The 13,318-nt window shown below is 41.9% G+C and overlaps 2 protein-coding genes across 2 annotated transcripts; both read left to right on the forward strand.

Moving 5' to 3' along the window:
• Positions 1–1,678: 1,678 nt before the first annotated feature.
• On the forward strand, positions 1,679–6,162 carry rx2 (retinal homeobox gene 2). Its single transcript, XM_028977177.1, has 4 exons — positions 1,679–1,851; positions 2,488–2,883; positions 4,465–4,715; positions 4,810–6,162. Exons 2-4 carry the CDS (start codon positions 2,592–2,594, stop codon positions 5,254–5,256), a joined length of 990 nt encoding a protein of 329 aa, XP_028833010.1. The 5' UTR covers positions 1,679–1,851; positions 2,488–2,591; the 3' UTR covers positions 5,257–6,162.
• Positions 6,163–9,466: 3,304 nt separating this feature from the next.
• On the forward strand, positions 9,467–13,129 carry calr3b (calreticulin 3b). The gene is made up of 9 exons (XM_028976626.1): positions 9,467–9,658; positions 10,348–10,449; positions 10,536–10,739; positions 10,850–10,944; positions 11,040–11,249; positions 11,415–11,528; positions 11,665–11,808; positions 11,891–11,983; positions 12,075–13,129. Exons 1-9 carry the CDS (start codon positions 9,568–9,570, stop codon positions 12,276–12,278), a joined length of 1,257 nt encoding a protein of 418 aa, XP_028832459.1. The 5' UTR covers positions 9,467–9,567; the 3' UTR covers positions 12,279–13,129.
• Positions 13,130–13,318: the final 189 nt, after the last annotated feature.

A 13,318-nucleotide genomic window follows, 5' to 3' on the forward strand; every position in this document is an offset into this window, starting at 1 on the left:
AAGTATCACCTTACTAAGACAATTAAAAAGCACAAACCATCCTGTCGTAGTTAGACATCGCTGCATGGGTCGTAAATGATGAAAACTTGTTTCGGCTTTGTAAAAAAATGATGATAGCGATCACTTTTGTCTTGGATGCTGTAGTGTTGCTCTTATGATGTAATTCTACTGCCCACACGCTCAAAAGATGCCATATGCAACTGGTAACTCCCAGCATGCAATTCTGAAACAAACCACAGGAGGTGTTTTCATTTTCAAAAATGTCATATATTGTCATCTAGCGTCTCTAGTATCTGGCTAATCTAGGAAGGCTAGTCTACAAATTGTAGGCAAAGTTACACCCATTAACCTTTTGATTGACAGAATGAAGTCAGAATGCAGTAATGGGAGTCTCCTGGAGCTTCTTAAACTTATCTTGAGATTTCATTAAGGTCAGAGGAAATCTCCACTGAAGTTCTTAGTCTCATTACTGAACTGGTTGATCTTACTGACACATAGCACCATCAGCTTAGGCAGCCCAGGTGGCTTAGGGTTCTAGCACAACGGAAACCCTCACCTGCGACGAACTCTCCGCCGGACAGTGGCACAAGTGCTCCTGGGATATTTGGCTTGTATTTGAAGAGCTCCACTAGCGCCAAGGTTTCATTACAGAGTCCAGCATTATAACTATGATCAGATTCATATTACTGCACTGGGTTTTAATGCAAGCACATCTAAGACCAGGTGGAATTAATACATTTTACATAGTAAACAAAAAGTATGCTGATTCTCAATATAATCATGTATTTATCAATGATAACAAATGATCAGAAAAATGGTCATGTTGTCATATTTATTCAATCATTGATCTCGTGCAGAGGCAGTTTTGGCACCTGACTGACCTGTTACTGGTAGGGTGACCTGTTAAATGCATGCACAATTCACAATGACCTATTCAATTATATACATTTATTTAACACATTACCATGTTTAATAAATAAATGTGCGAAAATATTTTATTTTAGATATCATAAAATAATCTAATAATTAAAATAATTTAATTTAACACATAATTGAAATAATAAACAATTTAAACAATTTGGTTTTATCACAAAATGCAGAATTGTTATGCCTTTCTTCTCCTCTGCTGGGCCATGGTGTAAAGTTTTTATAGTTCTTCCGTACGTAAAACGTAAAACGTAAAAGCAAACTAGGAACACGTGTAAGTGAACATCCCAGTCCTTATTTATTAGTAACAACAAGGCTGTCATATGCTGTGATTGCAAATGTTAAGAAAATGCTAATTCAAATCTGAAACTTATGAAGATGGGGCCATTTAGTTCCATACTGACATGACATAGCAAGATGTTTGCATTAGTTAATATGACTGTAACAGCACAAAAAAATCCTTATTTAATTCATAATTTAATAGAGCAATCGGCGGTGTTGGATTTTTAATACAAACATTCTCATTTGTGAAAGTTTGACAGAAAAATTTCCAAATATTCATTTCACATCCTCACCCTTACTTTACCAAAAGTTTTCATTAGTCCGCACCCCTCTGTGGAACTGCGCTTGGACTGAGCTGTGAGCAATTACTTGACCAAAGCCCAGACGTCAATCAGTCTTAAAGGGGAAGGATCCGAATGGGTAAATCTCTTAAATCCTTCCGTTATGCTGCCATTCTCCTGCATGCACTTCATTAGTGTGTGCAGTGTTTAGAGGACTTCTGTCCAAAAGAGCAACAACTTTTGCCATCCGTTTCCTGTTGTCATTCTGCAGCCTAGCGGTGCACATGTAAACACTTTGCCGTCGCTGTTTGGATGGAACATGTGTGGCACTGAGATTCAAACAGGTTTATTTGCAAACCAGGTACGTACCTTTAAAAAAATGGCAAAACTTAAATTTAGTCTTAACATACCTCAACCACAATAGATTTCTGTGTTCACTGTCCCGTGTAGCTTTAAATATTTGTTGGGGAAAAAATATATTGGACATTTTTATTAATTTATTATTATTATTTGATGTTTTATATATGGAAAATGTTTTCTACATTGGATCTTTATTTAGTCAATACAATTTACATGCAGTGATCTAAGAATTTTTTTATGCATTTGTAATTTTCAATATAATGTGCCTTCCTGTGACAGAATGAGACTCCATGTGGGGTAACATAGACAATGATCAATTGACAAAGCATTCTTTGTTAAAAACGGAACTCTCATCACTGCACACAATGTGGCCCGTCTATGAAATCTGCAGTGCGGACTGGACAATGCTCATAAAACTCATTGTCCCCGTTGTCTTTTAGAGAAAGTAGTCATGCATGTAAAATGGTGAGGGTCCGGGGTGTCTGGGCCACTTCAGCCGCAGAGATGACTACAAAAACACGTTAGATTCAGATCAATTAGTAGTGTTAATTATTGGACCAGGGTTGAACGTGTACAAGTGTTTGTATAAGTGTTACATTTGTTGACTGCATGAAACTCCCCTTTCTTGCTTTATAAGATGACGTGTGAAGCAGGAACACCAACTGTCAAATCTGGATACTTATGAAGCAGTTCTAATATCCGTTGCTCAAGCTCTCAGAGAGGACGTCTCTGAGATTTTGGATGCATCTCTCTCTGGATACAATGACCATGGTAGATGATGGCTGCTTACCGTCAGACAACTACCATGACATAGTGAAAGGAAGTGGATCAAACCTGGTTGGCCGGGTCCACAGCATTGACGTCATTCTGGGGTTCAGCAAAGACCAGGATCCTTTGCTTAACCAAGTTGGAACCGTGGGCACCCACAAACTGAATGCAGAGGAGATGGCAGCGCAGGAAAAGCAGATCTCTTCTGACCCATACGAACATCTGCATGGGCTGACGGAGACCACACCGCAGGCAGACTACGAAGGTGGGTTCTTTGTTCTTTTGGTTTTGTTTAGTGTGGCTCTACAATGTGCAGTCCTTCGGGTCTCCATAAAACCATTGACGTTTCCATAAACCTTGAACTGTTTTAGATAGAACCCTGATAGAACCCTGAATCCAGAAAACAAATAGTTTTGGTAGCGCTACAGATTAAAACACAAAACCTCTCATTCAGTGTGTCATGAGAAGAACTTATGATGAAGCCAAAGTGAGCAAAAACCTTGCTTCAGTCTTCATCATATAGTCATTTTTATTTATAACAATGATTATGATTATTCACACATAAAACAAATTTGGCTGTTTTCTGGTCTGAATGCATCTGTTGGTTAAAGTAAAATTAAAGTGGGCCAGGTTATTAGCAAGCCTTTGTAGCACATTAATGCAGTTCTGGTACCACCAGCACTTTCACTTTAGGTCATCAGCCACGGCAAATGTAGTTTTATCCTTAATCGACACAGTTCATTTCATGCCCAAGCGATATCTCGTCCATAGATTTAATTATTTCTCTATTCCTCCATTACGTCACAACTTGACTTGTTGCAATTAGAGGTAACCACATTATCTAAATTAGCATGTCCTGAGCCTGGAATAGATGCAAAACTAATCAAGAGTTGCACAGTCCTGTTTCATGCAGGCTTCAGTTGTGAACAAAAAGTTCAGTCACAAATCTGTTCTAAGCTGTTCGGATCAGTCGCTCACCGAACTTCCCTAACGTTTATACGCCACGTTGGTATTGTCTTTTTTTAGCAATAACCACATTCTAAACACACTAAGCACGTGTTCTATTACCAGCGAAGCACAATCGGGCATGCCAATCATAGACGGGAACAGTTCGATGTCTAGATCAATGTCTAGAATTTATATAAACACTAAAATGAAACAACTTCTCTCGTGGACTTGCACTGTGGCCATGATGCTACCGGCTGCTTACGCGATTGCCGAACCCCAGTGTCTGGATTGTTAGGTGTGGCCTCAGGTAAAGGTGACACGTGGCACATGGCAACGCTCAATTTCTCCAGCTCTGCGCGTTCACACTGCTCTACTGATCTCATGATAAGCTAGCCCGTCTTAATTAGATTACTTGATTCTTCATCCACGGTCAGCATGAAATGCTTGCGCCACGCCTTATCTTTTTCCCAGAAGAGCAGATCTGTTTCTGTTCAGGGTCCGTAAGGGCCTTTCCAACACAAGGAGTCGTCCCCTTCTCAGGCATTTAGGTGGATTACAGTCAAGGGCATGTAAGGTCTCAGGTTTTAACCAGCAGCATCTGTTCTCCCCACAAGCAGAGATTATTGTGTGAGACATATGCTGTCACCATCTTGCAGAACGGTTTATTATGCTTTTGCCTTTGCGTGCTTTTGTTCCCGGTGCTTGTGTTTTGTTCCTCTGTGAAACCATCGCTCTTGTCATGTTGGCTTGGTCCCTCTGGGGAGGTCTGGAGAGGAAGTGACAGGAGATGTTCAGATCTTCGCTGTCAACCAGCTTAACAGCTCTTTACAAAAACCTGATGAGATGCTAACACAGCTTAGGCATCACAAATGTTCTGATACCGATCTAAATTTCACAGAAGCCAGACTCTTCTCTAATGAGAAGTGTGAAGCGGACATGGCTGACCTTCAGAAGGCTGTGGAGAGTGACAGGTCCACCGAGGCACCTGAAGAAGATCAGCCCAAGAAGAAACATCGACGCAACCGCACCACTTTTACCACCTACCAGCTGCACGAGCTTGAGCGTGCATTTGAGAAGTCCCACTACCCAGATGTGTATAGCCGTGAGGAGCTCGCCATGAAGGTCAACCTACCTGAAGTTCGTGTTCAGGTAAGTTTGTTTTTTTCTGTCTTATCACGTATAAGCCTATAAACGTAAAAGTGTAAGACATTGTTTTCATTAATGCCATTTTTACATGCATCAGGTCTGGTTCCAGAATCGCCGGGCCAAGTGGAGACGTCAAGAGAAGATAGACACTAGCACCATGAAGCTTCACGAATCACCCATGCTCTCCTTCAACAGACCACCCATGCCCTCCAACGTAGGCCCCATAAGCAACTCTCTTCCCCTTGATCCGTGGATCACCTCACCCGTCTCCAGTGGCACGCCCATGCATGGCATCCCAGGGTTCATGGCCCCAGCTCAAAGCCTGCAGCCTGGATACCCCACACACCCAGGCTACCTCAACACCTCTCCGGGCCTGGTGCAAGGCATGCAGCCCATCCCACCTCCACCCTACCAATGTCCCCCATCTTTCTCGGAGAAATATCCTCTGGAGGATGTGGACCAGCGAAGTTCCAGTATCGCTGCGCTGAGGATGAAAGCCAAGGAGCATATTCAGTCTATGGACAAAACATGGCAACCTATGTGAGAGGAAAAAAAGAAAGTAAGCATGGTTCTACTCCTTTTTACTCGTGTGTCATTTAAAAACTTTCTATCATGTCTGCAATAGAGTTATGTGACAAATGGTGAACTAGGTCTGTAGTTTCTGAATAGATTTGTGTTTTTATGATGCAATGAAGGACCTCAAGATATTTTATTTCAGACGTTTAAAGAGCAAGGTGACCAAAGATCAAGATTTTTGCGTTCGCTGACACTTTACACTCTTTGCTGGCCTTGAGAGACAGTGAGAATGATGGGTCATAAAGCTTTTGCAGCCGGATCAATATCCATAAGTCTAATGTCCATACGTACATTAGACAAAAACTGTTCTTTTCATGGTTCCTGCTTGACACAAAAATTTTCCTCGAATGAAACTCACTATTTGCAGTCATCATGGCAACAATTGCACCTTTATATATATTTCACCTCAACCTTGATTGGCTGTTGTTTAGTGACGCTTGGGAGAGCCCATCATTTCAACATCTGACCGTTTAGATGATCAATTTCACAGTTTATTCACTGACTTGACAATAAGTGCATCTTACCATCTTTATCTTTTCAAAAAGGAAATAAAATATATACTCTATATTTAGAATGATCATATAGGAAACAAATAATAAGTGAAATGTCAATGTGTATGTTCTCTGATTTTATAATACACAGTGGAATGAGGACCTATGAAATTTATTGTGGTATGGCATTTCACCTTCCTTACTGTTGTTACTGGAGTGAAGCCAAAGAGCATTTTTTATTCTTGATAATATTATGATAATATTAGAATTTGGAAATGTTCTATGTCATTATGGTCTATATATTGTTTTCTTATGTAGCATTTTGATGTTATGATTATTTTGCAAGAACAATGCAATAAATCACCTAAAACACTGTTTATTAACCAGTGTTGTGTTGTGTACTTCTTGTGTGTTTTAAAATGATGAATTTACTTGCATTCATATGTCTTGAACTCGTTGATAGCAGTGGTGGCGGTTGCTTGTTAGAAACTGCGGTGCCTTCGGATTCTGTTGTCCCCCGCTGACCAGAATTCCCTCCATTGTGTGTCTGATGGCCCTCGGCCAGCCCGTTAGGAAGATGAGGCTCCAATCAATCAGGCTTTTTTTCGCCCTTTTTAATGACCCCGGGGGGCGGGTTCCTGGCTGGATCACAGTAGCCTTTGTAGGTTGTCTCTGTGGTGATGTGGTGATGTGGTAATGAGGTGGATCATCTGGCTGCACCACTGTCAATACATTTTGGCCATGTTTGACTTTGTATGCAAACCAACTAACAGAGGGCTTTTCAGGGTTTCGGAGTCGTCTGTGTGGTGTATGTACATTTGGGAAGCTGCAAAGACGACACGTGCTGAAACCAGGGATTAAGGTTCTGTGTCCAACACATCGACCAATGAAGATAATGTCACTTTCAAGAAAAGACCGTGCCAAATGCGTCCTTCACTGTCCTCAAATGACCTGTGCATCTGTCAAGATGATTACTGCAGTATAGTTAATGTAATTAGGGTTAGGGTTAGGGTTAACAACATTTCGTGGCCTACGTGACAAAGCTGTTGGAACAGTAAAAACAAACTGACAAAACAGACAAATAGCATCGTGTTGGTCAGAATCATGATATCCCAACGTACAGACACAGTGTCAAAACGTACATAAGGACAATATCAGAATCAGAATGACATGCGTTGGCCAAGTATATTAACAGACATGATGAATTTGGTTCTGACCTTGTGGTGCCTGTAAAGTACAATAAAACACTTAAAGCAGAAAGCAAAGCCAACCAACAAAGATTATTTACAGACAGTAGGCATATTTCTTGAATACAAATTGCACAGTTACATTTTTAGAAAGTGCTAACAGATTGTGGCATGGGTTGTAAATAATTTGCTGCTTACTAGCTATGATAAATTGCTGGCAACAGTCATCAAAAGCAGGTGCAGATCAAAAAAAATTATTCACAGCCAGGGGTGACTGAGGTGAAAGGTCATAGCCTAGACGTCAGGCAATTGGCGGGACTCCCTGGCATCGAAAGAAACAAGGGCAGATTTTGGCAGGCGCAGTGCCATGGAGGCAAAGATAGCAGGGCTTAGTGAAAGCAGATTAGATTTAAATGTTACTGAGCGTCTCGCCACACCCCTTCCTTGTGCCGATCAGTTCTTTCTTTCTCTGCAGGGGTCTCACTTCCATTTCCAAAGAGGATTCATTTTCCCGCTTATTGACTGTAGCGGTGTAATTAGCAGAGTAATGACCCAAGGCTGCCGCATGCGGTACAGTCGAAAAAAAGCGTGCTGAGGGGGGACACTGAATTAACTCGTTTCGATCGTAACAGCTCTTCAATGGGACACAGCTTTTCCACATGATCACATAATCAGTGATTAGTCAGGACCATATGGCAAGGACCAGCTATTCGTGTTTTCCTTCCAGTGTGCTTTCTAAGAAAGAACGTGGGTTGGACAGGGTCATCAGGCAAAAGGGACTAACAGGGCCCTACGTCAACTCAAACAGCGGCTCAGTGGCTCGGTGTTTGACGAATGTTAATTTTAATCCCCGGAATTCATGTTTTACCGTCTAATCACAAACTTGAAGAGTTTTTAACAATACGTATATATATTTCTTAAAAAAAAAAAACATTTGTGGGTGAACACTTTTCACAGTGTGCAGTAGTTTGTATGCGGTCCCTAGCAAAGACTAGGGACCAATTAAACTATAGAATGAGTGGTTTACTGCAGATTAATGGCTGTAGTGAAATTTCATCTTGCTTTGCCCACCCAGTCGCGATTTAGTTTTTGTCGCGACTGACGCATTACAACCCCAAGGCACCTTTATTTCTTCACATTTAATGCAGGACTGAGGTTGCAACAAGACAGCTAGTTGCCATGCAGATTTATAAGTATCTGTGCAACAAATAACTAAAAAACTGTACAGACAGCACATTTAAGAGTAGCTACACAGGTAGAGAAGCCATAATAATAGACCCACAGATTGACTGTTTTTTTAAACGCAGACACACCCAAGAAAGGTTTTCTTTTCTTTCTAAGAAGACTGATATAAAAGCAAAACTAGTAGATCACCAGACGACTGACTTCTGAGTGCATTCATGGTGATTTTAAGTATTTCTTACACTTACTGCATGTTTGTTGAATTGTAGAAGCTTGATTACATGTTAAGAATCACTTGTCAGGTATGCAAGCAGAGAAAGAAGCAGAAGGAACCGGAAATATTCATAATCAATCAATATTTTTTATTAGTATTTTAGCAGCGTACATTGGCACAAAGCGTCTTGCATTGAAAAACAGTGCCCTAGTGAGCAAGTGCCCTAGTGGAAGAGGCCTTGAGAGGGACCAATGCTCCGCAAGGGGAAGCCACCCTGCTCTGCTCAGCACTGGATTACTCTGGGTTGAGATCCCTAGTGCAGCGTGAGCCGCGTCGAGGGATTGCCGGTAAAATGAGAATGTTGCAGAGTCTGGTTTTAAAGTCCCCTGAGGTGGTAAATGAGATGGTTCTAAACGGGTAACGGCGTAGGGCTTGGCAAATAAGTTGCTTTTTCGCTGGGCCATGATAGGCCAGGGATGATAGATAAAACACACATGCATGTGGTGCATGTGTGTATAATGTGCAAATAATTATGCAAATGACAAAGAGCTTGATGAGTGCTTTCTGAGCTTTGTGTGCTTCTTTAAATGAAAAGAAAACTAATAATGTTCCATTTTGTAAACTCAAGCATGTGACTCATGAACTGGACAATAGCGACACCTATGCTCCAAAAGAAAAACAGTCGAACGGGTTTTGTTATATTAAAAAAAATGAAAGGCTGTGTTTCCTTTATACTTCCGATTATGATGATTGATAATTAAATAAACGCCAAAAGAATGGTTTGTAACATGACGTCGCCATCTTCTGACTGTATTTACGGCGCACGGAAAACTTGGTGGTACCAAAGAAAGTATTGTGTTTGAATTATTTGAACACAGTGCTAGTTAATTTGGTGCATTAATTCGATGGACAGCAGGCGTGGGAGAAAAAGTGGGCAAATCTAACATTTATTACATTGTACAATTTTACATTCAAAGGCGCGGGATTCCGTGCTGACGTAGCGCCGATCCAGGATCAGCGTGTCCTGGGGAGGCGAGTCGTGCCCTGCGTGGTCTCTCCTGATTGGCCGAGCGCCCTGGACGCCGGGCCAATCGGCGGCGGCCATCTGTTCAGCCACGCTTCTCTCAAATTGGCCCCGAGGAGCCAGGCTAGGTGGGCAGACAGCTGGTTCTTCTGGAGGGAAGGCGTCGGAGAGGTCCTCGGAAATGAAAGTGGCCGTGTCTTTCGTGGCGGCAACGTTGCTGGCGCTCTCCGCGCACGCCGCCGTGTATTTCCAGGAGCAGTTTTTGGACGGAGGTACGTGAAGCCGCACTTCTTCCACGTGATATTTGAGTCCGCGGACGCGCAGCGAGCTGCCATGCTAGCTAGCTGTTCTGGAAAACGTGCGGAAACACGGGCAACTTGATTGAATGACGAACGATATTCAGTGATGCGACGTCTTTTTGGTCAAGTCTTGCGAGTAACCGAGCAAACGCGCTCCTTTGTGGCATCCGGTTGTGTTTCGCTGCGAAACAACCATTATTGCTCAAAATATTAAGGAAATAAAACTCCTTATGCTACGTGTCTTCGTTGTCGTATGTGGTAAGTTTCAGTTTAAAAAAAATCATTATTCCTTTCACTTTGCATATATTAAAAGTGAAAGCTAGGCTATTACATTTCTAGTTCCTGGATTCTTTCTTTTTCTCCTTTGTCACATGATTGGAAGTGGTCCCTTCCTGAAATTGCTAGATCAAAAGGTTTGTCCGGAGGCGGAAGCTTCAGGGGCAGGACGTGTCCTGCGGGCAAAAAAAAGAAAAATAAAGCAATTGCCATCTCTCTGTATGGCAAGTTGAAACTATAACGAGGGATATAAATGTCATATGTACCCCCCTATGGGGCAGTTATCTGAATCCGCTCTGCAGTTTTGCCTTATGTACCTTAGACAACGTGATGGCCGATGGTTCGCCTTTTTCGCAGGCGAAAATAACATGTTTCCTTGCTCTCAGATGCGTGGAAGTCTCGCTGGGTGAACTCCGAGCACAAGTCAGACTACGGCCAGCTCAAACTTACCGCTGGAAAGTTCTATGGTGATGCGGACAAAGACAAAGGTATGTCTACCCCCCAGTCCTTGCACCTGTTTGCCAGAAGTCTGGCATCTGTGCCCAATCTCATGGGGTATGGTTGCATTTTCCAGGTCTCCAGACCAGCCAGGATGCCCGTTTCTACGCTACATCTGCCCGCTTTGAGCCCTTCAGTAACGAGGGGAAGTCGCTGGTGGTTCAGTTCACGGTGAAGCACGAGCAGAAGATCGACTGTGGCGGTGGCTACGTCAAGGTCTTCCCCTCGGACCTGAACCAAGCAGACATGCATGGCGATTCCCAGTACTACATTATGTTCGGTGAGTCCCTAGTGCAGAAGGGTTTTTGTGTCATTCTTAGAAGGCAGAATGAAATGCAGTGAGTATGGTAGCAAGATGCAAATAAGGTGTCAATTCTTTGCTCACACTAGGTCCTGATATCTGTGGCTACAGCACCAAGAAAGTTCACGTCATCTTCAACTACAAAGGCAAGAATCATCTCATTAAGAAGGAAATTAAGTGCAAGGTAAGACTATCTGAGGGGGTTGTACTTAATCACTGGACAGGAATCTCAGACAGGAAGCTGGTATCCTAACCTGTTTGGTTGCTTCTATCTTCCAGGATGACGAACTAACGCATCTTTACACCCTGGTCCTCAACCCTGACCAGACCTATGAGGTGAAGATTGACAACGAGAAGGTGGAGTCTGGCTCTCTGGAAGAGGACTGGGACTTCCTGCCCCCCAAGAAGATCAAAGACCCTGATGCCAAGAAACCAGAGGAGTGGGACGACCGTGCCAAGATTGACGATCCCGAAGACACCAAACCCGAGGTACGGTTCAGGCGTACAGGCTTCTAATTTGACTTAAGGAAAGAAAAATGCATGTTGCGTGCATGCATTACATCTATATTATTAATTAATTGCAATAAGTTTTTTTTTTTTTATATTTATGTTTACAGTTATTGTAAGTCCGTTATGTATTTGTTATTCCACTAGGACTGGGATAAGTCTGAGAACATTCCCGATCCTGATGCTAAGAAGCCTGATGACTGGGATGAGGATATGGATGGCGAGTGGGAGCCTCCAATGATCCCAAATCCTGAATACAAGGTGGGCACGTGCTTGCATGGACCCAGCTCTCATTCATGAAATCTGTTGGATTTGCATTACGAGATGATAAATCAGTAACGTTTTACTAACATAATACAAATTGTTCATTTTTTTTTTTTTTTTTTTTTTTAAATAGGGAGAGTGGAAACCCAAGCAGATTGACAATCCCAACTACAAGGGTGTTTGGGTTCACCCCGAGATTGATAACCCGGAGTACCATGCCGACGCAGCGATTTATAAATTTGACAATGTTGGTGTGATCGGCTTGGACCTCTGGCAGGTATGTTTTTCCAATTGAAATTTGTTTCATTGCTTAACTTTATTATTATTATAAAAAATCACACCATCATTGTCCTTCGTAGGTGAAGTCTGGTACCATTTTCGACAACTTTTTTATCACTGATGATGTTAAAGAAGCAGAGAAATTTGGAAAGGAAACCTGGGGAGCCACCAAGGTACGTTAGACACTCAAGCTGTCTTGTATAAATGGACCCATTGTGTAACGTGATCTCACCATGTCCTTAAACAAACGTCCATGTAATCTAGGAACCAGAGAAGAAAATGAAAGAGGAGGAGGACGAGAAGAAACGCAAAGAGGAAGAGCAGAAGACCAAAGAACAGGACACCGGAGCAGATGATGGTGAGGAGGAGGATCATGATGATGATGAGGAGGAGGAGGAGGAGGAGCCTGAAGAGCCTGATGCCACAGAAACAGAAGATGAAGATGTTCTTGCAAAAGATGAGCTATAAGTGATTTGGATGGACCTTCCTTGTGCACACAGCCTCTTTTGGTTTCCAAGGGGTGTGCTGCAGTGCAATTTTTTTTTTTTTTAAAATTGTTATTAATTTTGTGTAGTGCTGAACGTGACTTGCTCCCAGTCACGCTTTTGTACAGGGACTGAGGGAGAGTGGCTTCTGTAAGTTGTACTGATTTAAAACCAATCTGTTTCAGGAAAGGAAAAAAGATTTTTGGTACCTTATCCCCTTACCACAACACACCATACCAACAAATACTTCAGGCACATCAACACTGAATACATTATTTTAAGACCATTTAAAATAAATGCGGTGTGATTGCCAAAGTAAACTGGATGAATTAGCTTTTTTTTTTTTTTTTTTTTTTTTTTTTTTTTTTTTTTTTAATTCTTATGTAACAGGTATCATTGTTGCTACTCAAATGCGAGGTTCCACCACTAAAATATATACAAAACTATTAAAGGTTCACATAAACTGAATAAAAGAGTTATTTCAGCAGCACCCGTGTTTAAGAGGGTGCATGTGTGGGCCTTTGATTGCACTGAGGTGCAAATGCAGTTGATAAATTACATGTCTTCTTGGCACTGAATGTATCTTTACAGATTTTTTTTTTTTTTTTCTCTCCTCCCCAACTTAATGTGTCCAATGAGATTTTTTTTTTTTTATGTGTGTGTTTGTTGCTCCATCTGTATTTATTACACACACTGCAGAGATGCAGTCCATCGTGCATAATTTGTTCAAAATGTGACTTTACCACCTGCTCACTTTGTGGAGTTCCATGCCTGTATAATTCATCTTTGTTTTCTAAAGAGGATTCATAAAGATTTTTAAACACTTAATATAAATGTTTGTATTGGGATGTGGTTCATTTTTGGGGGGTGGGGCTGTGTAAAGCGAACTGATTGTGAAAGCAAACACAAGATCCAAGCCCCACAAGACCACAGCATTTATCAGACGCCTTTCTCCAGAGCAACTTACAACGTGCTTTCATGTTACAATCAATGAATTAATCAGTTCTGGTTCACTAGGACCCC

The sequence above is a fragment of the Denticeps clupeoides genome, chromosome 4, assembly GCF_900700375.1.
Source record: "Denticeps clupeoides chromosome 4, fDenClu1.1, whole genome shotgun sequence".
Taxonomy (NCBI): domain Eukaryota; kingdom Metazoa; phylum Chordata; class Actinopteri; order Clupeiformes; family Denticipitidae; genus Denticeps; species Denticeps clupeoides.